The 27,639-nt window shown below is 36.7% G+C and overlaps 1 protein-coding gene across 12 annotated transcripts in view; it reads right to left on the reverse strand.

Annotated features, from left to right (window-relative positions):
• CDH23 (cadherin related 23) overlaps window positions 1-27,639 on the reverse strand; it is a 641,486-nt gene that overhangs the window by 547,239 nt on the left and 66,608 nt on the right. Inside the window, exon 1 of one of the 12 annotated variants that reach the window (XM_039320525.1) lies at window positions 7,475-7,682. The exons of the other annotated variants lie outside the window; for them this stretch is intronic. Within the exon in view, the coding sequence (XP_039176459.1) occupies window positions 7,475-7,535 (61 nt within the window). The 5' untranslated portion in view covers window positions 7,536-7,682. Of the gene's footprint in view, window positions 1-7,474; window positions 7,683-27,639 lie in introns of those variants that run through there. 12 annotated transcript variants of the gene reach the window in all.

Raw genomic sequence — 27,639 nt, forward strand, 5'->3', positions numbered from 1 at the left:
AACCATCTACACATTCTTTTTTTTTTTGACTGACATCAATCCTGCAGGTCTCTGTTCATTAAAAAAGACAACAAGAAGAAAAGTAAAATACAGTGTCAATATAAAACACATTAACGAGCACCATAAAACTAACTTTTAAATGAAAAAGCAAATTATCTTAAAAAGCATATGTTTTCATGAATTATAACTAGTTCTACCATCTTACAGGACCCAATTTTAAGGTGACCAACCGTCTTCCTTTAGGGAGGACAGTCCTCCTTTTGTGAGTTCTGTCCTCCCTCGAAAAGTGTCCTCCTACACATCCTCCTTTTTGATATTTGAAGACTAATCTGCAGGGCTTTTTTTTCCCTCACAGAACTCTCAGAATGGCGTTCCGGCACCTTTTTTGATGTTTTTTTTTTTCAACTTTTGCATGAGCTGTGCTACTCCCCCTATTGGCTTTGGAAAGCCAATAGGAATTGCTGCTGAGCGCGCCAAAACACCTGGCCAGCAAACTTTGCACATGTAAGTTGTCTGCAGCGAAGGCGAATTGGCAGGAACTTTGCACCCCTCCCTACCCAACTACACCATCTCCTAGTTAGTCCCGAAGATACCTGGAGGAGACTGGAGCGGCGACGCCACAGTAACTTTCCCTTGATCTTCGGCCCTGCTAGAGCAATAATGGCTGCGGGCGCAAGGGCGATGGGGCTGCTGTGGGCGGGGGTGTGAGGGGCGGCAGTGGCCAGCTGCCCCCCATGCTGTGAGAGCCTACTCTACCCGGGGCTGCACAGGGTGGGCGGTGGTGCTGGCGGGGCGGCTGCAGGCGGGGTGTGTTGACGGTGGGCTGCCCCCCATGGCCGGAGCCAGCACAGCTGGTGCTTTGGGAGCCGCGGGCCCACTCTACACAGTGGGGCAGCAGTGCTGGAGGAATGGCTGGGGTCGGGGGCACGGCATGTAAGCATAATTACAATATAAAATGTTGTTACAAATGTTTTTTATTATGCATTTATTATATTATAGTGTATTCTGTATTATTGCTGCAATGAATAAAATATTTCTTTTATTTACGATATTTTTTTCTTCAATTTATTTGTGTCCTCCTTTTCATTGTAAAAAAGTTGGTCACCTTACCAATTTTAAAGTTTCTGGGATTTTGCAAGTTGCTTTAGAGCAGAGGTGAAAGTTCTAATGCCTACTGTAGCACACTGATCAGCTATTTGGTGGCTAACAGCAGCAATAGATCCAGGAAGGCTGGTTGTTAAACACATCACTAGCTACAGCCCACTTTATCAGGACTTAAAACAAGGACAAAATAATATCAGAGCATGTTGACCTTCTAGGACAGGGGTAGGCAACCTTGGCTCTTTTATGACTCGTGGACTTCAACTCCCAGAATTCCTCAGCCAGCATGGCTCAGCTTGGAAACCTCTCCCTTTTCCCTCAGCATGGCTGGCTCAGGAATTCTGGGAGTTGAAGTCCATGAGACATAAAAGAGCCAAGGTTGCCTACCTCTGTTCTAGGACATTGCCTGTAGCTCTCAATGTAACCAAAAACAAACTTCATGACCACAATTGAAGGACTGGTGAATTCATATACTGTACATTAAAAGTTTCAGGCTACCTCTGAAGGTCTCAAAAACAACAGTGGATCTTTAGCATATGACAACTATTAATTGATAGGTTTTTGTCATCTGTTTGACATATAACTGCATCAGCATCACCAACCAGTCTTCTGACTTTTCTTCCTCCGCCCCCCCCCGCCTCATCCCAGGTTAAATCTGACATCAATCTAGACCAGATATGTCAAACTCGCGATGTCACGTGATGTTGTGCAACATATCATAGCTTTTTTGCCATTGCTGGCAATGGGGTGGGTGTGGCTTCCCGATGACATGTCTGGCCCGCGGGCTGGCAGTTTGACACCTCTGGTCTAGACCTTTTTAGGTCTAGTGCTTTTCAACCTTGGCCATTTGAAGATATGTGGGTTGGGTGGGGAATTCTGGGAGTTGAAGTCTACACATTTTCACATGGTCAAAATTGATTAACACTGGTCTAGGCACTCTATGCATCTGATAAACTCATGAAAATATAGAGTTCTTTTGATTTATGATGGACATGGAACCCTAAACTTTTTTGCATGAACAACCTCAACATAGGCTCTGAAAACCCTCAAGGTAGGACAAAGCAATTCAGAATGAAAGACTGATAGACAGTATATGAACTCTATGCTAACAGTATCCCTATGCTGTTTTGCCACCCAGCAGCATGCATTCTAAATACAATCTCTTCCAGACTATTGCACTCCTGCTGGGATCATCAGTAATGTACAATTGAGGAGATAAACAGCAGGGAAGCACTGCTGATTACAACTCCAGTAGAAATATTGTGACAGTTAAATCGGGTTTGTAGAGAATATCAACTTTTACAAGGGAGGGAGAAGAGGGGGAAGAGAAAAACAAGAAAAGCAGAGATGCATAGGACCACCAATTTTAAAGCTGAAATAATAATAAATACGATCAATATTAGAAAACCATAACACATTATAAAATGGAAATGACGGAATACAAAGTTGTCCAAATCTCTTTAGTTTTCTCTCTCCAGCTCATCTATCCCATTCCAAGACCAATGACTTTCTTTACTCAGACCCTTTTAAAATAATTTCCTTTCTACGTTACCTAGAAGCCTCCTAATTACCTACAGTGATCACAGAACCATCCATTTTGCCCTAAAATTAATGCATCACTTTTGAAATGGTATCATACTAATTTATCACAAGATTTATGAAACTTGCACATTTTCTAATGAGTTTTATGCAAATGTCGTTCCATCCATTGTTGGTGCGGTGAAAATGTGCTATGTCAAACAATCTTGTTGCCTTTTAAAAATGCCTTTTGCTTAAACCTTTTGCTCTTCACAAAGACAGCATGTCACAGTGTGCCCTTAACTTGACCAATTCTGGTTATTGAGACATAGCCAATGGGGCATAAAAAAAATATGCTCCATTGAATCTAAGAGAAAGAATTGTTTGATAACATGAAACATCTCATTTAACACGGATGTGAAAGTCTCTAGTGGAAGTCATAGTAAACATAGCAAATGAAACAAAAGCTTGACTTATAATACACACTCTTGTATTACTAATTGACAATGCTTGTCATCACAAAGATCAGAGCAGGGAATTGATTTTTTTAACATGGAGTAAAAGAAGATTGAAAACAACAAATATCTTTTATTTTAATTCTATACACCAACCCAATTTTGTAAACCTTTTACAATTAAATATCTGTATGGCTTAGGTGTATACTTGCATATACCCCAATCTAAAGAAGTCAAGGGTTAGAGCATGTTCAGTGAGCACCCAACATTGATTATTGTAAGCAAAAATAGAGTATCAGAGGACTAAAGAAATGGAATATCTTGTAAAGGAAAGCCAGTTTCTTGCAATAATTAAAGCACCAGGCTCGAAACCAGAAGATAATGAGTTCTAGTCCTACCTTAGGCCACTGTCTCTCAGCCCCACAAAGAAAGCCATGGCAATCCATTTCTGCAATTGCTGTTAAAAACTGTAGAAACAAGTCCAGGCAGTCACGAAAGAGTCAAGAATTATTCAAAGGTCTCACACACACACACAGACACATACACACATGAAAAGAATATGGCTGGCTGGTTGACACACTAATCAAGAACCCTCCATTTCAACATTTTGTATTAATATGTGTGTGTGTGTTAATAATAACTTATATATGTGCATTAATAATAACTTGGTGCCCATCTAGTCCAATTTTTTTTGTGTGACTGTAGGGACACATACTTATCATGCCAACCTCTTTCTAGTAATATCTTATAACTCTTCCAAGGAATATCCAGTAATTTCTTTGATCCCAATCACCATTCTGTTGTCTTTCCTTTTTTCTATGTCTTCCAATCTTAGTAAGCATGATATCTCTGTGTATATATACTTGTGCATGTATATATAGATAGATAGATAACCTTTACTGCCATTTTTTACTGTGGGCACAATGGCACGTATTAAAAATGAAATTTAGTTGCTTGCTCTCAAAGTGTGCACATACATAACACACATTTAAACATACTATATACAACATATATATAGACCTACACCTTTACATATAAGTAACAAATAAATGTATGTATATGTTTCGTGATATTAAAAAAATAGAACACCAAAATAAAATAAAAATTATTGTGTTTGACAAAGGATGCTAAAAACAGCAAAAGGGGCTTTCTTAGGTATATTTGAAATTTTAAAAAAAGAATGAACATACCAGCAAAATGAAATTTAAAAAAGGAAAAATTAAAACTTATGAACAACGGTTGCAGGATTTGGGTTTGGCTAGTCTAGAGAAAAGAAGGACTGGTGGGAACATGATAGCAGTATTCCAGTATTTGAGAGACTGCCACAAAGAAAAGGAGGTCAATTTATTCTCCAAAGCACTAGAGGGCAGGACAAGAAACAATGTATGGAAACTAATCAAGGCTAGAAGCAAACTAGAACGAGAAATTTCCTAACAATTAACCAGTGGAATGGTTTGCCTTCAGAAGATGTGGGTGCTCCATCACTGGAGGCTTTTAAGAAGAGACTGGACAGCCACTTGTCTGGAATGGTATAGGATCTCCTGCTTGAGCAGAGGGTTGGACTAGAAGACCTCCGAGGTCCCTTCCAGCTCTATTCTGATTGACTGATTAACTCAACTTCTATTTAAGTTCAGACTTCTTCAAAAAAATGTGTTCCACCAAGTAATGAATGACAAAGCAGTTGGAGCTTGGGGTTCTTTAGTCCTGAAACACTTTTTACTTTGAGTTTAAATCTTCAGAGCCCAATTTCATCCAAGATGATGAAGATTCTAATTATATGTGGCCCAGGATCTGAAAAATCTTTGAGAACTGGTTCTACATGTCTGAAGGAACAAGTGATCACATCTCTACAAAGAGGAAAGAGCCAAGAAACCACAAACTTTGTTATCAATACCCTCTCCCCAAAATCCAGACCAGATCAGAATGGAATCAATCTTAAGCACTGTGAAAAAAAATGCAGCACCTATTTGTCAAGGACCTTCTCAGTTTTTCAACAGGTAACTTTATTAACAGATTATAGGAAAGCTATAGGCATAATATATATTCATCTCAGCAAATCATTTCACTCTATGACATTCTGATTAGCAGGTCAATTAAATGTGCATTGAATAGCATGACAATTTAGTGGATACATAACTGGTTCAAAATTCATATTCTTCAAACTACAGAAAGATATAAATGAGATACCATGATTCATTGCTGATCCTTCTACTCTACAAAATTTTGATTTATTGATTAAATGAACAAATGCTAAATTTGCAGGTGACATAAAATTGGGTGGTATTATAACAATAATGATAATGAAAAGGTAGTACCAATAGTAATAGGCTCTTGGGTGCAATCCCAAAACAACTGGAACTGCACTTCAACAGCAGCAGCAATGGCAAAATCACCATCGGTCAATTGCAAAAGGCAGATTTACTTGGAATAGCTTACATCTTGCAAACGATACCTTTAACACCATCAAACATTCACATCTGCCTATCCCTGGTCCTTAGGAAAGTCTTGATAGGTAGACAAAAATGCCAAATGCAGTCTGAACATCAGGCTGACTGTACAATGAACCATAATAATAATAAGACCTGCCAATGGCTAAGAGCTGAAAAGTTGAAGAAAGAGAAAGAGAGGCTAATTCTGACTGAACAAGACCAAGCCTTAAGAACAAATGCATTCAAAGCCAGAATTGAGAAGCCAGGAACAAGACAAAAAGTGCCAACTCTGCAAAGAAGCTGAAGAAACAGTGGATCATCTGGTTAGCTGCAGCAAGTAGATTGCACAGACTGACTACAAGAAAATGGCAAGTAGCAACAATGGTGCATTGGAAGATCTGCAAGAAATATCATATGCCTGCAAGCAAGAACTGATGGTCTATAACATAAGAGAAAGCACTAGAAAATGAAGACACTAAGCTGCTCTGGACTTTAGAATTCAAACTGACAAGCACTTGCCATATAACATGCCAAACTTTACAACTGTTAATAAGAAAGACAAAACAGTCTGGATAGTGGACACGGCAATACATGGAGACAGCAGAGTAGAAGAGAAAGATCTTGAAAGAATAACAAAATATAATGATCTGCAAATAGAAATAGAACAACTATGGCAAAGAAAGCACCAATAGATGCCTTGCCCAAAATAATTGGAGCAGCAATTGAATACAATTTACACTGACAAATTAATGGTCAGTCAATTGCAAAAAACAGTTTTACTCAGAACAGCTTACATCCTGCAACAATTATCTTTTTTCCAAGTTTTTAATTAATTTTACAATTTTATATTTGAAAAAGTAGCATGGCGACTGAGCACAGTAATTCCATTACATTTGAATATCATCAGTACAAATCTCAAAGTATTACAACAACTAATTCCCTCTCTTTCCCCCATAATATCTGCTGTCCTATTCAAACCACTACATTTCTTATTCTATCAATAAAACAAAAATACCTTTCTAATATTCATCAATAATCTTCAGTCTATACATATCTTAATTACTTTGACATTCCATCTTTTAGACAATAACCTAGTAAGTTTTTCTTCACTTTAATTTCCCATTGATATTTAAGTTTAACGTTTAATCTTTGTCATCTCCAGATTTTGAATGATCCCAATTTCTAAATCTCCTATCTCATATTTGAGGTTAATAATTTTTTCCTTTTCTTCCTTCTACTTCCTTCCTTTCTTCCTTTTCAGAAAAGGGAAAAAAATAAACCACCAGCATTTGTACCACAAACCCATATACAAATTTAATTCTTAGTATTTATACTTCTAAGTTTTATTTAATCTTTATCTCAACTCATAACAATATCTTAAATTCAAATCTTAGTTATTTGTAAATATTCAAACTTTTAGTCAAGTGACCTGATGGTTAATTTTCCCTTAATATTTTAATTTACCGTTTAATATTTTTTTTCCAAATTTTTAATTAAACACAATTCCTTTATCACAATTCCTCATACAATCTGATATTTAAAATACACCCCTTATATATAAATTCTACCATCTATCTTAACAAACTACTAAAACAGTATAGTATTCTTATTTCAATATTTATATTTCTAGTTTTTATATGACCAAAATTTTATTTTATCTCAAATTGTCGCAATATCTTGTGTTTAACAATTATCTTTAACACCATCAAATATCCAAAGTTTTCTTCCAGCTCTATACTGATTGATCCACATCTGCCTATCCCAGGTCCTTAGGTTTATTGTGCTACTCACACAAACACACACATATGCAACTCTCGTTTAACAGGTTTATTAATATTCCCCTGCAATTCCCTCTACCAAAACCCCAGAACTGTCCCAAATTAAATCCAGCCACAAGTAGATCTAGTGCACAGAGCAATAGTCAATGAGTTCAAAAAGCACTTGAAAGTTTTCCAATCAAAATAAACTCACCAGGCAAAATTAAATCCATAATACAAGAGGATTCACTAGGCAAGAAAAGTCCAGAGTTCATAAAGCACAATTCAAGTCAAGGCACGGTGTCAATCCAAAGCAAGGCAAGAATCACAACAACCAGAAAACACACAGCCAGTAAACAAATACGTTGTTCCCAGCATCGCTTCCAGCTGTCTGCTGTGCTAAATAGCCAGCTTCCATTGCTGCCCATCAAGAAGGGTGAGGCTTTCTCCTTGCAAGTAATCTTGCTGACTTTCTCTGCTCCTGCCTTTTCTCTGCCCTAGGTGTTCTTGGATCAGATGCAGTAGGCAGTTCCTCTTCCTCATCACTGAAGCTTCAGGGCTGTCCCACTGCAGCTGTGCTTTAGCCAAATCATGGCTGCTTGGAGCTGCTTGGAGCCATTGACCAACTCCCCTCCAAACATGCCTGGAACTGGTTCATATTCCTCCAAGCTGACATCTGGAGAGGTACCTGGGGAAGCGTCCAGGGAGTCATCACATTTGAAAGGACTCAAAAGGTAGATAAAAATGCCAAATCTAGTCTGAACATCTGCCTGATTGTGCAACGAACCATAATAATTTCACCTTGTACTGCTTTGGTCAGACCTATACCACAACTCCTTGAGTATTTTATCCACTTCTAGCACCACACTTTAGGGAGGATACAGACAGATTGGAGAGAATGTTCAAAGAATGCAATGAAGATAATCAATTTACCAAAAATGAAGTCCTACTGAAGAATAACTGAAAGAACTGTTTGTATTTTAGCCTTGAGAAAACAAGACCAAACAGATATCCAGTAGCATTGTGATGTCACACAGACAAAAGCCAAGACCTCTGTCATCCCAGACTGCAGGATATAGGAAACCTATATGAAACTATTTAAATATTGTTCTTATTTTTATCTACACACTACAGAAACCAATGCTCAGCTTTTTGGTAAGTACACCAAATGCATTACATTATCAGCATATAAACAATTGCAGGATCAAAAGAAGACACTTAGGAAAGTGCACTCTTAATTGATTCTTAAGATTATCAAACCCACAATAGTAGTGACTTTCAAAGGGGATGAACAGTTTTGGAAGGTTGAGTTTTCAACCTGGAAGCCATGTTTCAACTCACTCCCTAACAATCTCCCAACTTCTCCAGCTGTCAGAACCTATAATCTAAGAGGACCCCTTTCTTGCTTTAAACTCAAACTCTATTCTCTATATACTCTGGGTTCTGCCATACTCCTGGAGGGGAAGGGGGGAAAGCACTGCGGGCTATTGCTTTATTTTCCTCTGTCGTTACATTGTAACACTTTGCTGTTCTTGAATACTATCTCTCCCCTTCATGTCAGCTAGAAGGGGGGAGGAGAATGGAATGTGCCTCCAGCAAATGGTTTATCTCCGCACTTGGAAGGGAAGGTGTGAAGAGCTGAGAAAACATCCACTGAAACCCTGAGACAGCCCAGCGTTATCAACTCTTTCCCACAATGGACTTAATACCTGGGGATTGACCCATGTGAAGTGATCAGATGAACTATGGGGTGGGGTTTTGCTTGGGACACTTTTAACCTATTGATCTGAGCAGGAAACCCTCAGATCCTGTCTATTATGCCTGCTGTCAACTTCTCCTATTAAAAGTTCCTTTTGGAAGAAACTGCTTCCATGAGTTCTGCTTTCTTAGGATGAGGTTTTGAAGTGGGCCCTGACACCAGTCCTGTAGAAATGGTGAAGAGAATTTGGCAGATGGCACATTGGTACCTCATCCACAACTGCTTATCTGTGTCTATGCCACCACTCTGGTAAATTGCCTGTTGATAAATGAGGCTATTTAGGAACAAGTGATGCCAGCATTACAGTTATTAATGACACCAACATGTGAAGACATTTAAGAGCAGCCTGGTGTTCTATTGTTCTCTCATATATGAGTAATGGAGCATTTCAATTACAGGAGTTAAAAGTAGCTCAGGTTGTTTAACAAAAGACATAAAATAGGGAAAACAGACAGATTTTGCTAGACCAGTAGCTCACAAATAAATTAATAAAGCCTTTCCTGGATCTCAGTTACTTTTCTTGGTATCCACCTGAACTAAAACCTGTATATGATAACTTGCTATATATTTAAACCCTTGACCTATTTCATAGTCTATTCTCTGCTTTCCAGTACAAACTTTGTTCAAAACTGAATAAAAATGCAAGCTCTGGGGAAGTATTTGTCTTTTCTTTAATACTTGAACTGCCACAGAGATAAAGATCTCAGCAGACTGTAATATCTGTTGGTTGAGTGTATGTGAGACTATATGTATATGTATGCATAGAAGTTTGATGCATAGAAGTTTGATGCTTATTAAGCATTATTAGAACAATGACAGTTTCTCTGCTGTTTCCATTTTCAAGGTATTTATTAAAATTTGTATTCATGTCAAGTTTTTATTCACATCAAGCTATTGAAATGGATATGCTTAGAAAAATGGGAACAGAACAGAACAGCTCTTTGTTCTTATGAGAAATATTTCTTTGTTTGTTTAATTCCTATGGCCACCCATCTTAGTCAATGATTCTGGGTGACTTACAATCCAAAAAATATATTATGATTAAAAATTTAAAAGCGATAAAAACAGTAAAAATAGTAAACAGGCTCTAGTAATAAAGGTTAAGGAGCAAGGTGAAAAACTGAACTAAAATGAAAGAAAACCAAACTAATAACAAAGGATAGAACAATCAGAACTGGCAATAAGGACATTAGAGAATAGATTCAGTCTTTAAAATCAAACATCAAAAGTAAAAAAATAAACAGTCAAGAAATCACAAACTAGAACTTGATAAAGCAGCTATGAAGGCCTTGGAAAAAATATTCAAAGCCCTAATATGTCTATACCTATAAAAATCAGAATCATGTTAGTCATAGTATTCCCTGTGACACCCTATGGGAGTCAAAGTTGGAATTTGAAGAAACTGGACAGGAAGCATATTGGCACTTTTAAAGTTTGGTTTTGGAGAGAATATCCTGAGAATACCATGGACAGCCAAGAAAATAAATCATTAAATCATCAAACAAATCCACCCGGAGTTCTCAGTTGAAGCAAAAATGACCAGCCATAAGTTATTCTACTTCTACTATATTACATGAAGATCTAGCTCTTTGCAGAAGACACTAAGATTGGGAAAGGTAAAAGGAAAGATAAGAAGAGGATAACCATCAGCAAGGTGGATGCACTCAGTCACAGTGATTTATTATTTATTATTTATCAACTTATTGTTGATAGAAGACCTAAAAGACCAGATTGGGGATAAATTATCATAGACAAAAATTTGTCTATGTGGTCACTAGGATTTGAAAATGACTTGATGTCACATTATATATAAATAAATATATATCAGCAAAATATAAATATAAAATAAGCAAAACAAAACATTACTTATCATATGCCTGATGCAACAGAATTGTTGTTGGTTTTTTACTATGGATAAACATTTCTGGAAAATGTTAACAAGATCTGGAGGGCATTCAAACCCCAACAAAGGTCAATGGCCAATTTCTGTCCCATCCCAGTCCTGGTGTTCCATTAATCCACTTCATTTATCATTTTTTCCCTTTCCCCAACTTCTTCCCCAAAAAGGGAAGATTAGACAGAAGTGGAAGTTACCTAATGGTAGGCTATTCTCAATAATCAAAGAAACAGTGCATGCAATGATGGTTCAAGAACAACATATATGTTTGAACATTGTTAACATATGACCCTTTCTGTATACACCATCTAATTTTTCAAAGATACATTCTGCTTCTTTTTTAAAGAAGGGCATCCTGAAAAGAAAAATCAAACCAATGTGTACTAGCTATATTCAGTAACATGGGAACTTGCAGCCATCTCATTTAGGGCTATTTTTTCCTTGGCATACTCAGTCATATATGTTCCATGCAATTCAGAATAGCTTTGTAGGAAGTCAGCTTAAACAACTCTCTAGATTCAGCTTTATTCACATAGTCATCTTGTAAAAGTATTTAAAGACTGGGACTGATCCAAAGTTTTCCAGTGAATTTAGTGGTTGAATTGGGATATAAGCCCAGACCATCCCAATTAAATTACAGCACTTAGCTCACTAGACCATGCTAACTTGTTATGAACTGAAAAATACAGTTACCAACAAATGGGTCCCTTTAAATAAAACATCAATGGTTATTTGCTTTAAATTAATAGATGTTATATTCATTAAAATAAGGGAAATGCTTAGAATTCTATCTATGACAGCAGTATTGAAATTATTTGCTATCAGGCTGTCATGCTGACATAGCAAATAATAAATACATACAAAAGAATAAGCTAGATCTAAAAACAAGAAAATAAAATGTTTCTATCCTCAAAAGATTCAAGAAAGAAAATATATGCCTGTTCCCTTCCAAGAATAGATGAATACTGCAACCATATAACCTCTTGAGTTCTCTTGGTTTCAGCACAGATTATCACTATCATTATTAAAAAGTTGTAATAAACTCCTTCAGCTGGCGGTGAATGAGAATGGAATAAAGAAAGGTTTTCTTTTGCAGCAAAACCCATAATACATTCGTAATTCCATTTAATGCCTATGCAAATAAAATAGGCTCAAGTGCTAAGCCTATTTTGCACTCAGTCTTCTCTTTATATTCAGCAGAAACCAGCTTCCATTTTGATGTTGCTTTTTTTGTTCAAGGTACAGAAGTAACATTGCAAAAATGGTTTTAGATGTTTACATAAGTTTGGAAAATTGACTCTTCCACTGACTGGTACACAGTGTAAGGCTTAAATGATGGCAACCTTCAGAAAAGAAAATCTAAAAATAAACCTCACCCCATCACCCCAACATCTGCAAAAGAAAAGTCTAAGAGGTTGGATATCACATCTTTGACAAGATAAGAAATTAACACTCAAATGAAATTTAAGGACAAAAGGAAACTGCTTAATGGCTACATATTTAAATGTGTGAGTTAGAATTACTATGAATGCCATTCCAAAAGGCTATAGAGAGGATAAATGCTAGGTCCCTAAGAGTGATGTGCTTTGGTAAAAACAACTATTTTGTCTATTTATTTATTTTATTTATGCCTGCCACAGATTGTTCAGATACCCTGTATTTATAAAAAGGGCTAAAAGCAAGATTGGCCATAGCAAAAAGTTCTGGTCCAGCTGTGATTTACATTAATTTTTCTGCTGCATACAAAGCAAATGTCTGCAGAGATAGGATCCTCTTATATATAAGTACAGGCAGCTCTTTTTACTTTCTACAATTGGGACCAGCAACTCTGTCACTAAGTGGGAAATCACATGACCATGACTGTGGTTTCCAGCTCAAAATTGACAAGACTAATCAGTTTTATACCTTCAACTTATGTTTGCCTCCTAACCACTCTATTGGAATGCTCACCCTTGCTGGGTGCTGGGGTTATTAGCAAGAACTGAATTAACATTTACATTCATTGGAGAGAAAGGATTAAAAGAGAGTAAATAGGCGCACAATGGAGAGTACACAGTGAAAGCAATGTGCTGGCACCAGCAGCCACAAACAACTAGACAAACAGCTTAGCATTCCTCACTGTGTACCTGCTTACACTCTTTTAAACCCTTTCTTTCTAATCTCTCTGCTCTATGAGAGGGGGAGAGCAAAAAAAAAAAAAGATAGTTTGCTGAACAAAGCAGCTGGAAATAAGAACTACCTGTATACACATCCAGTATCATGACAGTACAGAACTTGGCTGTTTAGAAATGTAACAGCAAGCAAACTTTTTATGCTAATTAAGGCAAGCATATCAGGAGCAGAACCAGTTGATACAATTCTACTGCTGCTTAATTACTCTGAATCATTTAATAACACTATAATGTTATCCAAAAGCAACAACTGGAGTAAGAAAAGTTTTGATTTCTTTCTGTCCTTCACACAATTGGTTTTTAACTATGTAATACCCTTAAGATCTATCAGGGAGTCTTGAAGTAAATCTTATCACTTACGATAAATATAGCAAAGTTATATATATTAAAAAATGAAAATAAAATATCTGTAATGTTGAAAACTATTAATAGTAAGTTTAAAAATTATTAAAATACCTATTAGGAAAGAGAAACTTTTATTTAGGTGCAACTCCAATGGCAGTTGCTCTTCACAATGCATAATCCAATGCCCACAACAGGGCAGTGGGGTGTAGAATTAAGTATTATGTGTCCATTTTTGTGTGTCACTCTGCTTTCCCTTTCTCTAAGAAACTGCTAATCTCAAGTCACTTCTAGCTGCCATTTTTCTGATACAGCCCATGATCCTCGACTTTCCCCTTGGCGGTATGTAGCTAGTTAGGTGCTACACTTTGCCCTACCGCTATAATGCATTTTCTTTAATAAATCTGTTATCATTATTAAAGCTGCTTTGATAATCATTGCCTAGGCAAGATTCCTCTCTCTCACACACAATGCTTTTACTTCCAACAATACTCTGGGAAGATGCTATGATGTCTAAAAACATTTGCTAGCATATTAACAACTGGGCCTTTGAATGGTGCTTGCCAAAAGACACTAAACCAGGAAGTTTGCATGGACTTACTGAAAGACATACACAAATGAGCTTAGCTTTCAGAATTCTTCAATGACCCAATACACTCTTCCAAACCAGCTCCAAATACTTTGACATTATAACTCTCTTCATAGCTGGGAATTCCATCTCAAAATATTTGTAAGACAATAGGTTAGGAGAGGTTGGCCAAGTTACAACAGGATTAAGCAGGTCCCAGAAATGACAGATGACTTAATATGCTGTTTTCAAACCATTTGTGTGCTTAATCAGCATGCAAGATGACAGACCTTGGAAGTCTGGCATTAATACTGGAGATTTATAGTTAAATCTGTCACGGATGGGGAACTTTTCCCAAGAATAACTTACCTAAGGGTCATTTTCCTTGTGGATAAGTACATAAAAACTTTCTCATTCATCCCTCTCTGGTTTTGTAAATAAAAATGGGACAGTAGATAAGAGAATAATGGAGAGTAGGGATGCAGAAATTTATTAACATACTTTACATGGTTTCTGACTTTTTCTCTTAGACTTGGGGGAGGGGGTTAAATATTTCTCAGTACTGATTGTTTACCATTTTTATCATTTACCATTAGGTTAAACTTCATGGAAGCACAGTATCATGTACAGATCCATGAGTCATAATTTTATAAGACATATGTCTATCAAGCAATTTAAGAAGTTATACCTCTTGAATGTCTGCCTGGACACATTTTTTCCTAGGACACAGTTGACCTCAAAAACCAATACGAAATATAGCAATTCCCATGTATATAACCGCAATGGCATAAGAATCTGAATGAGGACTTTACAGCTTTGGTGATATGTCAAATTAAGAGTTTGCTATTCTTTTTGAAGCATAAACAGGAATTGGATTGTTATTGTCTTACCTCAAACCTATTTTTTTTAAAAAAATAATATTTTCCATCCAATTTCAGTATAGTATAGAAAACTGACCAGTCTAGCATATGTCTATTCTTTCAACTCTTCCACAGTATTGTTTAATCAGTGGAAGCATGGACACTGTAATGATTGGGTAGTTGAAGTGTCAATCAAAGTATGGCAACTCAGGAACCCCCCCCCCCAATTCATAGTTCAGGGGAGGATGAGAAGTGGAAATTGGATTTGGGAGGTAAGAATGCAAGGACAGATGAAGGAGGCTCAGTCCTCTCTTAAAGAGATAAGATTAAGAATATATTTAGTAATCAAGATAGGCAAGAATTGGCTAGCTATAGATCAGGGGTCTTCAAATTTGGCCTTTTAATGATTGGCTGAGGAATTCTGGGAGTTGAAGTCCACAAGTCATAAAAGAGCCAGGTTTGAAGACGCCTGCATAGATACAGAGTTGAGACAAGTAGAGCTGTAATTAAACCATTTTAAAGTGTTTAAGGGTTAACTAAATGATCCTGCCATCTGTATCTTTCATGTGTTTTATTAGTCATGTTGTCTTAAAGATGTAACGAAAGAAAGGAAAAAAACCAAAATGCCTTCGGAAGCCTTATGATCTTTTATTGTTGTTCTTACCTTTTTTTTTTAACGCAAGGCCCTCTGGCATCTTTTGGAGGCAGAGAGCTTCTAGATTCTATTAAACACATAAATAAAAAAATGAACTAATTCCTAAAGTAGGAAAGGAATTGGTGACACTTACTTTACCATCTCCAGGAATTAATAGGGATTTTGAAGAATATAAAGACAAGGATCCCCTCACAATGAAAGAGCAAACCCGAAGCCCAACTGTTGCTTTCCCTGGACATATACAGTCATCCAGGTCATGGTTGTCCCAAAGGGACTTTTTGAAGAGGCAACTGAACTTTCTTTGTTTTTCCTTGAAGACATTTCAGTTCAGAGCTGAAGAAGCTTCTTGTCAGATCTACCACCTTCAGCTTGGCACCTCACTGGTGTTCTGCCATCAACCAGGGAAGGGAGGGGGGAACAAATGGGCAATAAAGCTGTATACCTTTATGGTGGGAAAGTGGGAGCAGGAATTGACAGCTTAGGAAGAACAGAGCATTTTGGAATCCAGTCCATGTTGGCACCTTCAAGGCCGCTACCCTGAAAGTAGAATTTCACCAGCCTAAACACCTCAGTGCTTCCCAAAACATCTCAGCAGTGGTGCCAGATTGGGCACACACAGACAGACTATGGGGGAGGGATGGGGCAACCAAGGGGTTAACTTTGTACTGATGCATAGGAACTTCGGATTCTGCTTGAATCTACTGCAATCAGCATTTCTTAGTAAATTACCTTTTCACTTCAATCAAATGGAGTCAAGAGTTTTTCTTTCCTAGGAGATCAGACTGCGGCAGGTCTGATACATCTTGGATAAGAAGCAAAATGTCTTCAAGGAAAAACAAGGAAAGTCCAGCTGCTTCTTGAAAAAGCACCTTTGGGACAATCCAGTGTTGAAGAAGTAGGATATTCTTAATGCAAAGTGCACAAAGAATCTTAGAGACCATTCCTTCAACATTAGAAAAATAAATTTATCCCCCAAATAGTCAACAGATTGAAGAAATGATATTACTTGTGAATTATGAATGAGTTGCTGACAGTCCTAGATTATGGCTGGAGAGTATAATGAAATTATACTTTATTGAAACTGCTGTTTAAAACACACACAACAACCACAAACTCTTTCTCCCACTATGTAAATATTTCCAGTGTTTAGTAATTGCACTGTTATATAAAGATCTGCAAATAGAATCCTGAAAGATCGTCCATTCAGGAATTTCTTTCCTACCTTTGCTATCTTTAAAATTCATGTAAGGAATTGACAATAAACTGGCTAAAAAGACACAAATATTTGCAGCATTGTAAGAGGGAGAAACCATTAACATTCATTGAAGCTAGGCTATCAACTCCATGTGCAGAATTTGCAAGCAATCATTCTCACAGTACCTTACTCTGCATGCATCTTAAAGATTTGAGTAGGTAATTACATTGTGGTTTTAGAAATCTGATTGTGGCGGAATGCATGCATCCTAAAGATCTGAGCAATTATATTTTTAAAAACGTAATTTAAGAGACAGAATTCTTGAAGCCTCACTTTCCCCCTTCTTCCTCCTTTTTTCACTTTGATAATTTTTTCACGCATGTGCCTCTTTTTCTAAGCTTTACCTGTTGTATCTCAATGACAGTCGAGTATCCTTTTATACTGGACCCTCCGTCGCCTTTATCCCCATTAACATATATTACTTTTTAGTCTTTCTCATCACCAATGTTGGCTGTTGATTCATATGACACACTCAGTTTAAATGTTGTGCTCCTATTGAAATGTTTTAAATGATTAGATTTTAAGCAATGAGAAGAATGCTGGATCCAAGTACAGGTAGTCTTTGACTTACAATCACAACTGAGTCCAAAATTTCTGCTCCTGAGTTAAGTGAGTTTTGTCCCACTCTGTGACCTTTCTTGCCACAGTTGTTAAGTGAATTACTGCAGTTGTTAAGTCAATAATACAGTTGTTAAATGAATCTGGCTTCCCCATTGACTTTGCTTGTCAGAAGTTTACATAACTTCTCACATAACCTTGGGATGCTATAACTGTCATAAATATGAGTGAGTTGCCAAGCATCCAAATGTAAATCACATGACCATGGGGATGGTCATAAGGGTGTGAAATGGGTATAAGTCACTTTTTTCAGTGCCTTTGTAACTTTAAACGGTCACTAAATGAATTGTTGTAAGTTGAGGACTATCTGTAGTGTGTTGGACAGAAAGATTTATCTTACTGAAACAATATTTGTCCTCCCATTGTGCAATTGCCCTTTTCTCTAAGTCCTAGTCTCAAAATTTGACTTCAAACTCTCATTGCAAATAAATCTTGCACTGATATCTGGGAATATTCGGTTTATTTGAAAGGGCCATATTTTCCCTGTTCTAAGCTCAGGAGTGCTCTTTTAGAAAGCTCATTTCTGATTGACGCAGGCTTTTGAGATACACAGAATACTTCCTATGCAATGCATGAATTCCCAACAGAAGCAAAAAAGAGGAAACGTGTCAGTCCAGAGTTAATAAAAATGCTGGGCAATATGCACATTAATAACAATCAAGCTTTTAGATAAGAAGTTAACTTCACTACTACAGGCACTATTAAGGATGCTATTATCCTGCCATCTGAGGTCATTTCTGCTTTTACAGCCCAGCAGATTTCAAAAAACAAAGGTAGACCAAAATGGAAGAATGGACCAATCTTAGAGAACAATCACTTGCTCTCCATCCAATTTATTGAAATATGTATTTCTATCTTTATAGCTAAAAGAGGCTCACGCTGCAATCCACATTTTACAACTCAGAAGACATTTAGCTTATAAAATACCCTAAGAAGGTAGGAACCAAAAGAGAGTTTCAAGCGGTAGAAACAAGGATCTTGTTATGCCCTCTTTTCTAAAGAGGATAAAAAGTTTCCAAAGAATAAACTAGATTTCTTCTCTGATTTTTTGAAATGTCTTTATGTTGAAAGGCAAAATTGAGAGGTTGGTCCCAAATTTTGAACATTGCAATCCATTATTGACCAATAGATTGCTGTGCAGAACGTAAATTACTGAATTAATGAATTTGAATTTTTAACATATCCTATTTTGTGCAGCTGGAGATTTGCAACTCTTCCACTAAGGATGCCTCTTTTTAGCCTTGGTAGAAAATTTATTTTATTTATTCAGCATATGGCATCTACGGAGATCATACAATCACTGATATACAAATATAGAGATATGTGGACAATACAATATAGGAGATAAATATTAAATTAAGATGAAACCATAATAAAATCGCCATAATATGGAGCCATAGAATTGCAAAGGTGGAAAATAAAGAGGGTGCACTTTGGATTTTTTCTGCCCATAACCCAGAAATACAGAATTTAAGAAAACTTTGTAAAACCACAAGTGGGGTAGTTGTTCAATTGTGCAATCCACCTGCAGTGCCCATGAGGAATAAGTTTAATGAGAAATTGGTTTGAAAGAATATAACGAAATCAAGAGATATAAAAGGGCATGTAGGTAGGAAGAGGGGAAAACAGGAAGAGAAAGCAATCTCATACAATTCTGGAAAAATATCCAGTGGTTATAATGAGACAGGTGTTTCATTCATTCTGCTCTGCATTTTACATCACCTCTTCCAAATAAAATCTAGAGCACTGCACAGACCTACTAATTATATATTAGCTGTCCAAAAAGACCTTGGGTTTCAGAATATATAGAGAGATCACAGCAGAGGATTTGAAAGAAAGCATTGTAAACTCCCTTTTAACTTTTGTAAAACACACTGTTCATTGTGTTTCTCTACTGTCCTAAGAGCAAGTTTCATAGTTTTACTAAAAAAAAATAAGTGAAAGCCAGACAGATGCTTATTTTGAGATACAATCCACACCTGATGACACTATCTTTGCCAGCAAATCAAACAATTATCTAATGGCTTAACACATTTTTAATGACTGGCTAGTTGGATAATAAAGACACCAGCCAGTTCTAACTGAATAATAAAGTAATGCATGAACACATCTTATATTGGAGGCATTATTTAGAAAAAATAGAAACTAGCACTTGTCTATTCAGTATGTGGCCAATATATGACATGCTCAAGAGGACACTGTTAAACCGTGTTTATATATTTGGAGTTTGTTTACAGATGACATATTGAATAAATCACAACTGATTGGCTTTGTACAGCATGCTAAACCATAAACAGTAGTTTAAAAAGGACAACCACTGGGTACACACAACAACCTAAGCCAAAACTGAACAAAAAAAATGCTATCACATTATAGCTTAGTGAAATATTTGGATCTTGCCAGTAATATCCTAAGTGCTAATTTTCAACTTCTTTAGACCTGGCACTTATTCTCAAAACTGATTTCATTATAGGATTTTGTATACATACAAACATATGTAGAATGCAAGAAGCTAAAATCACCAGCCTGAAGATGACGAATGTGACTTCGTCGAAACGTTGCCAAGACACTTCCAATTTTACGCGGGAGAAAACCCGAACAACCAAAGACCTATAAACATATGTAGATATATACATACATAATCTGAATTTTAGAATAGAATAGAATAGAATAGAATAGAATAGAATAGAATAGAATAGAATAGAATAGAATAGAATAGAATAGAAGGGACCTTGGAGGTCTTCTAGTCCAACCCCCTGCTCAAGCAGGAGAACCTATACCGTCTCAGACAGGTGAATGTTCAGTCTCTTCTTAAACATCTCCAGTGATGGAGCGCCCACAATTTCTGGGGATAAGCTGTTCCACTGGTTGATTGTCCTCACTGTCAGGAATTTTCTCCTTAAATCCAGGTTGCTTCTCTCTTTGATCAATTTCCAACCATTGTTTCTTGTCCTTCCCTCTGGTGCTTTGGTGAACAATCTGACCCCTTCTGCCTTGTGGCAGCCCCTCAGATACTGGAACATGTCTGCCCTATTTCTTCTTTTCTTTAGACTAGCCAAACCCAAGTCCTGTAGCCGTTCTTCGTATGTTTTGGTCTTTTTACAGAAGCTAAAATACAAGAGCTCAACAACAAATCTTTTAGGTTAAGGGTCCCCAATCCCTGGTTCGTGGATGGTACAGTCTGTGGCCTGTTAGGAACAAGTGTGGGGGGTAAGTGTGGTGGGCAAGTGAGTGAAGCTTCATCTGCACATGTGCGGGATCTAGATTGCACACAAAACCACCACCACTACCCCCCAGGCCATGGAAAAATTGTTTTCCATACAACCGGTTGCTGGTTCCAGAAGGGTTGTGAACCACTGTTTTAGATCCTAGATGCTACTTGTATGCTATTCATGAACATGTTTTTCATTTGGTTTGTCTTCTTTCACTACTGCCAATGTAGGATTGTGATTGTTAATTTTTTTAACTTTAAACAGCCAAGCTATTGAAATCAAGAGGCAGAGTTATTTAAAAAACAGCATAGTTAGATTTGTTCAGAAAAGCTAATACAAATCAAAAAGTGGGAGGCAATATCATAAAAGAACATTTTCGTATCTTCCCTTCTCACTTCCTCACACAGAAGAAATAACTATTTTCTGAATATGCCTCTAACGACAAATGTTCGCAATGAAAAATAATGCCCTTCCCTTCAAAAAATTTTCTATACAAAATAGTAATTTAACTTAGTAAAATTAATTGACCAATTAAAATGTATATAATTACCTAAATATTTCTATACTCAAGTGACAACCCTCAAACAGGAAAGTAATGGCAACCACACTGGTGGCTTGATTAAAAAAATTTTGTTAAATTTAGGGCTGTTATTTTTTAGTTGTAATCTGCTGCAGGATTTCTTTTTAAGTGTAGCAAGATAGAAATATTCAAAAATTCTGGTAATTTTATGGTGCAGCTCACTACATTTATCAAGCCATTTACCAAGATGCTCATTTTTTTTTTAAAAAAAAAAGGGAGCACATCAATAGCTTCCAAATTGAGCTGGGAGGACAAATATGATAGATCTTCAGAAGAAAGATATCAAAAAGAGCATCACATTTAAAGGGAGTACAATTGATACAGAGAGGCAAACCTCGCCCATCCCTTTGTGTTTTAGTGATCTGAGCTATTCATTCAACAAAATCCTGTAACAGAATTTTTCTGGGGTACTTTCTTTACTTTTTTTTTCTTAACTTGCTCTTTTGTTAATACAATATTTAACCTTTGATATTATTATATATCACATTGGCTTATTGCTGGTACTTCTAAGCCTAAGTGATTCAGAAATTTTATAAGATAAAAATAAAAACAGAGCACTGAAAATAAAAAGTCCAGCATAAGAAGAGAAACACACAAAAGTAAACATTGCAAAAAAATATATTGCAAAAATTATTGCAAAATAATTGAAAGAATGAAAAAAGAAACACTACAGTTTGGGAGTGCATATAAATACATTAATAAACATAGGGAGATATACAGATATTTGAAACATCAACATTTAACATCCAGAGGTTTTGGGTGCTCCATCACTGGAGGCTTTTAAGAAGAGAAGGTATTATTTGAATGCGAATACAACTAAGAGAAACTTAAAGGACAAAATGAAGACAGCAACCTGGGATAGAAGAGGTAAAACCTTTTGCCACAGCATGGTAGAGCAAATGAGGAAATGTGGCTATAGCTGGCAAACCAAGTAAAAGAGTTTTTACCTTTTTTTCTCTAAATTCACTCCAGTGACTACATGGGCCCAATTGTGTAGTTTTCTTAGCAACAGTGTGGAACAGGTTAGGCTTCTCTTTCTTTTGGGTACTTTTGCACTTCCACTCTAGCCTATAGCTCTGGCATTTCTTAATGATCTTCTATCCAAGTTCTAAGTAGTGCTATCCCTGTTTACTGCATAGGCTCTGATAAGATCAGTCAGGCCTGCTACTTCTGCAGCTGCATAAATGTAAACTACTAGACAACCCCAGGACTCCTTGGGCCGTTGTTTCAGAGATATTTCCTTACCAGATTCCTCAGTGCCTTCAACAGGGGCAAAGCTTCTAATATATGAAAAAAGTTCTTAAAAATTCAGGGAGATATTCAGAGATGTATCTGTCTTGACTGCAGCCCCATCTTGAACTATATAGCTCAATCAAACATTGACCACAGAAAATGTTTTATGACATTTTGTATTATGTCATGAAATACTTTATGATGTTTATGTCATGAAATATTTTATAAAGTTTGCCAAATTTCAGTTCTGTAAGAGTGATGGGTCTCAGATTTAGGACACATTCTGTTAATTAGTCTATTTGAGGTAATTTGTTCAAAAATTATTTCCCTAAGGTTATGGAAATGAGAGTTTTAGTAATATGATTATATATAGTACATATAAACCTGTCTAAAAATAAAAAAGCAAGAATAGAGTCCAAAATGTAGTTCACATCTTAATGTTTTCCTTCATGCTGTAAGAGGTTTCACTTCCAATACATGCAACTAAGGTCCACTAGTACTATATCTACATTAGAGAAGATTTATCTGAGACAGTAGTAGTATAACAACTCTACAATAGCAGAGAATATAGATCAGTGTTTCTCTACCGTGGCAACTTTAAGACATGTGGACTTCAACTTCCAGAATTCCTCAACATTAGTATATTGGCTAAAGAATTCTGGGAGTTGAAGTGCATGCATCTTAAAGTTGCCAAGTTTGAGAAACCAAGTTATAGACACTGGATACAAGGAAGGATACTTAACCTTCACACAAAAAAGGGATGGAAAAAAAAATCCTGAACCTGTTTTCCCACCATTTCAATCTTATCCATTCTGCATGGACAGATGCATTCAGTTAATGGGACATTGAATAATGCCAGTTACTCAGGACTATCTGTCATGTCTGCCCTGGGTCCTTCCCTGGAGGAGGAAGTGTCAGGAGATTATAATGAGGCTCTGGAGGTGTCTGCTGTGACTCAGAGCATAGGCCAGGGAGTGGACACTGAGGTAGAACCATATCTTGTGACATTTTTCAGGCTACACAGCTACCATCTATTATTCATAGCTACTGAGCATCTATGCTGCCAAAGGAAGAAACAGAAGAGTGAGCTGCAAGGGAGTGTCAGATTGCAGAGTCAGATTTCTTGGGAGAACCAGCTTCCATACTAGTCAGAATGATAAGGATCAGCTGGGCCACAGGACTTTATGGGGCAGGATCAGAGGCAGATAGTTATTGGAAGCAATGTTCTTTCAGCTCAATCTACAACCTTATTTTGAAGCCTGAAATCATGGACTGCTTACCTGCACAGTTCAAGCTCCACCTGGACCACAAGCATCCCTGTAGCATGACCCAATCTAGTACCTAATTGAGTTTATGGATTGATTTGAATAGTCTAGTTGTAACTTCTTGATAGGAGTGGTTTAATGGCTTTTTTCTTGACTAGTTGATTCTCCTTGCCCTCTCAGTCTCTAACTCAGGAGTCTTCAAACTTGGCCCTTTTATGACTTGTGGACCAACTCCCAGAATTCCTCAGCCAGCGTGCCTGGCTGAGGAATTCTGGGAGTTAAAGTCCACAAGTCATAAAAGGCCAAGTTTGAAGACCCCTGCTCTAACCTCTGACAGACAGAATACTTTTAAATTAGATGGTGTATAAGTGCATTTGTTTTTCCTGGAGACCTTAAAGATTAAAGTAAGAGGGAACAGCATTCAAATTACTTGGGAATTTAATATTCCATTTGTATTAGCTACAATGTATATGATTTTGAGTTTTAATTTTTTTTTCCTGAACCTGGATGAGTTCTCACTCTTTGGTTTAGTACAAATTTAGGAGTCGAGATATGTAGCAAATGTAGGACTACCTTACATGGGCTAAAATATATATAGACATAAGTAGAGAAGTACAGAAAATTTTAAATATTTCATATCTCCAGTTGTTGTCCATCTTTAAGTCCAGAGACATAATTTTACAGATATAGCAGTCTTACTCGTGGCTCCTCAGGAGTTAGTACTTTCTAAAATGTTCTAGTCATAAGTGAGGAGTTACTATTTATTATAGTAACAAATGTCCTAGTACTAAAGATACCTTTATCTTATGCATCACCCATAAAACTTAGGAGAGCTGCACATTGAATAGGTAAGCTCTTTTCCAGTGTTAAAACCACAGAAATATTTTTTAAAAATATGAAAAGAGCTAAAGAACAGAGGTTAGGTGGAGATGGAACGTTATTCAAATACTGTGTGTATTCATTCAAAAGATCAAGAAATGTAGACATGTTGACAAGAGTGTCCACAAAGAGGCCAAGAGGTGATTGTATGATCAAAGCCCTAACTCCTTTACATGCATTTGATTAAAAAGAAGAGAAACATCAATCAGTTATGCTTGCATCTTGACTTTTTTATCCCTCTCCATGAACATCCCTATCTGATATATTACTACTTGTCTTTTTGGAAATGAGCTTCTACAAATCCCCGAATTTATTTTCTGGTGTAGGTTCAGGAGAACTTGGCCAGTGGCTGTAATGTGTTGGCTCTTTTTTCTATTCATTGTAAAACTAGCAGTGTATGACACATGGAGGAAAAATGCTTGGCTTATTGATATCAGAATATTTTTTAAAGTGATGTAATAGCTCTTGTTGTATAAAAGGGTAGAAGAACTAAACCTCTATAAATTGTTGTCCCCCAGGATTCAAAGCCTTGGTCTCCCATCCTTTGTTTTAAATGCTAAATTCTTCTTTAAAAAAAAAACAATTATGATCTAATGCATTTTGGAATAATGGCACGGAATTTTCTTAGAAGTCAGCACTGAACATTAATTTTTGACTATTTTTCAAATTCCACTGAAGTAAGAATGTAATAGCTTTTGCTTGATTTACTTTCTATAACCTGCCACTCACAACTTAGGTGCCAGACAGAAAATATTCCAGTCACAAGGCTGAATTCTTTAGGACGATGAAAAAGACCATTCATGGAGAATTTCTCCCCTCCCTTTTATCGTGAAAAGGCATCAATAAAACATCTGTTAAAAAAAAAAAAACACCGGCAAAGGAAATCTGTCTTAATCAAAGGAGGGAAAATCAGTATATATACTTCAGTGGAATGAGATGGCATGCTAATGCAGTGTTTCTTAAAGTGTGGTCCTAGGACCTTGGAAGTTCCCCAAGACCCTCTCAGTGTTCCTCAAAATCAGATTTATTTACCAGCTTATGTAGAAAAATTATACATTGTTAAAATCCCATCAAAGTAATGAGAGAAGTAGCGAATGTGTCAATTTTAATTTTTACTGTGGTAAATATCAATAATCCATACAAACAAAGCTCCTTGGGGGTTCTCCATAATTTTTAATATAAGTAGTCCTCGACATGACCACAATTTAGCCTAAAATTTCTGTTGCTAAGTGAGATAGTAGTTAAGTAAATTTTGCCCCATTTTATGACCTTTCTTGTCACAATTGTTAAGTAAAACGCAGCAGTTAAGTTAGTAACACGGTTGTAAAGTGAATCTGGCTTCCCCATTGACATTGCTTGTCAGACGGTCATAAAAGGTGATCACTTGACCCCAGGACACTGCAACCAACATAAATATGAGTCAGTTGCCAAGCATCTGAATTTTGATCACATGACCATGGGGATGCTACAATGGTCATGTGACAAAGAGTCATAATTTATTTTTTTCAGTGCTGTTGTAATTTTGAACAATCACTACCTGTAGTGGGAAAGATTCCTTTGAGATTTAACAAACACTGTTGTAACATTGTTTTACTTACTTACTTACTTACTTACTTACTTACTTTACTTACTGTTGGTTAACAAAAGCATTATTTTGTACATGCAGCAACTTCCAGGTTAAGGAGTACATTATAATCTGGTCCCATATTGTATTTCCATAACTTTCCTGTATATGAAATCACAAATCAAAGATATTTTTGCAATCTTACACTAATTGTTTTTATTTCATGGTGCACACCATGAAAATGAAAGGAATCGGCTATAGATCAATTTTTTTCTACTATTTTTACACCTTTTCCAATTCTAATGAATTGGCAGGCTGGAGAACTGGAGGGAGAGTCTGCATTTCAAACTAATTGGAGAATGTGATTTATGACTGTAAATTAGAGGAGGGAATTGTGCTTGGATACTATGTGCTCAGGGGAGAGGAATTCAGATTTTGGCTGTATGTGCTGATGCTATGCTTCTTGAATAAAGATTCTTTAAGGTAAATAATGCCTTGAAGTTCTTTGAAGAGTCTCATCTGTCGGAACCATGAAACAGTGTTTTTGCAAAAAAAAAAAAAGGTGTCGGAACTCACACATGTTATACAACCCGCCTTGCTTACCCTACAAGGTTTACCTTTGTGGTTGAAAAAAAACCCCTTCAATTTTTAGTGTATCTAAAAGACCAGGATTTTGTTCAAGGTAAGTTAATACTATTAATGTTACCATGCACTGTGTGGCTTTAAATTACAAGAAGGCATTTTATTAATCTTTTGGGACATTTACCACTGGCATACCCATTTAGTTTAATGAGTGGAAATGTCAGCTTTCTGTGTGGAATGAAATTGGCCTAATAAAACAAAATTTGGTTGCTTATAAAAGACTGAATTATTTTTAAGAAGTTGTCAAACAAGGTAGAAAAATTTACATTTGAATTTTAATATGGATATTGACTTAAAACAAATTAAAGTTGAAATTTGTCAGTGAAGAGATTACTTTTAATTTACCTTTAAGTTAAACCCAATTTAATAAATAAATCTGAAATCTTATACTGTAGGTCTACCTTTACATCTGACCAATACATAATTAATATATATTATTATTAATAATAATACTCCAAATCACTTGGCTTTATTCTTATTCTTCCCCTCTGCAGTTTGAATATAAAGTATAAATGACTAAAAAGAGCTTTTCGTAGACATCCCAGTCTTTGAACTACCCAAGGAACTGAAACAGCAAAGTTTCGCTGTCGGGCAAGCTTCCATGTCAGCCGCCTTTCTTTCCTCTCGCTTTGCCTCTTTTTAACCTCACACCCCACCTTCTGTAAGGGAAGGCAAAAGGCTCACTCACCCTCTTGTGAAAGATGTCCTCCATGTTTATGTGTCTCCCACTGCCACCATCGGCTTCCACACCACATGGTCTGACCCAGCCAATCAAGCCATGCTCTGGCTGTGGTGCTCCGGTGCCTCATGGATCCTCCTAGAGGAGGCAGAAAGCACCGGAGGGGACCCTGCTCCCACCGTACTGCCAGCGTGGCATTT

Source organism: Crotalus tigris, unplaced genomic scaffold (genome assembly GCF_016545835.1).
Source record: "Crotalus tigris isolate CLP2741 ecotype Arizona unplaced genomic scaffold, ASM1654583v1 scf7180000023654.2194447, whole genome shotgun sequence".
Classification (NCBI taxonomy): Eukaryota; Metazoa; Chordata; class Lepidosauria; order Squamata; family Viperidae; genus Crotalus; species Crotalus tigris.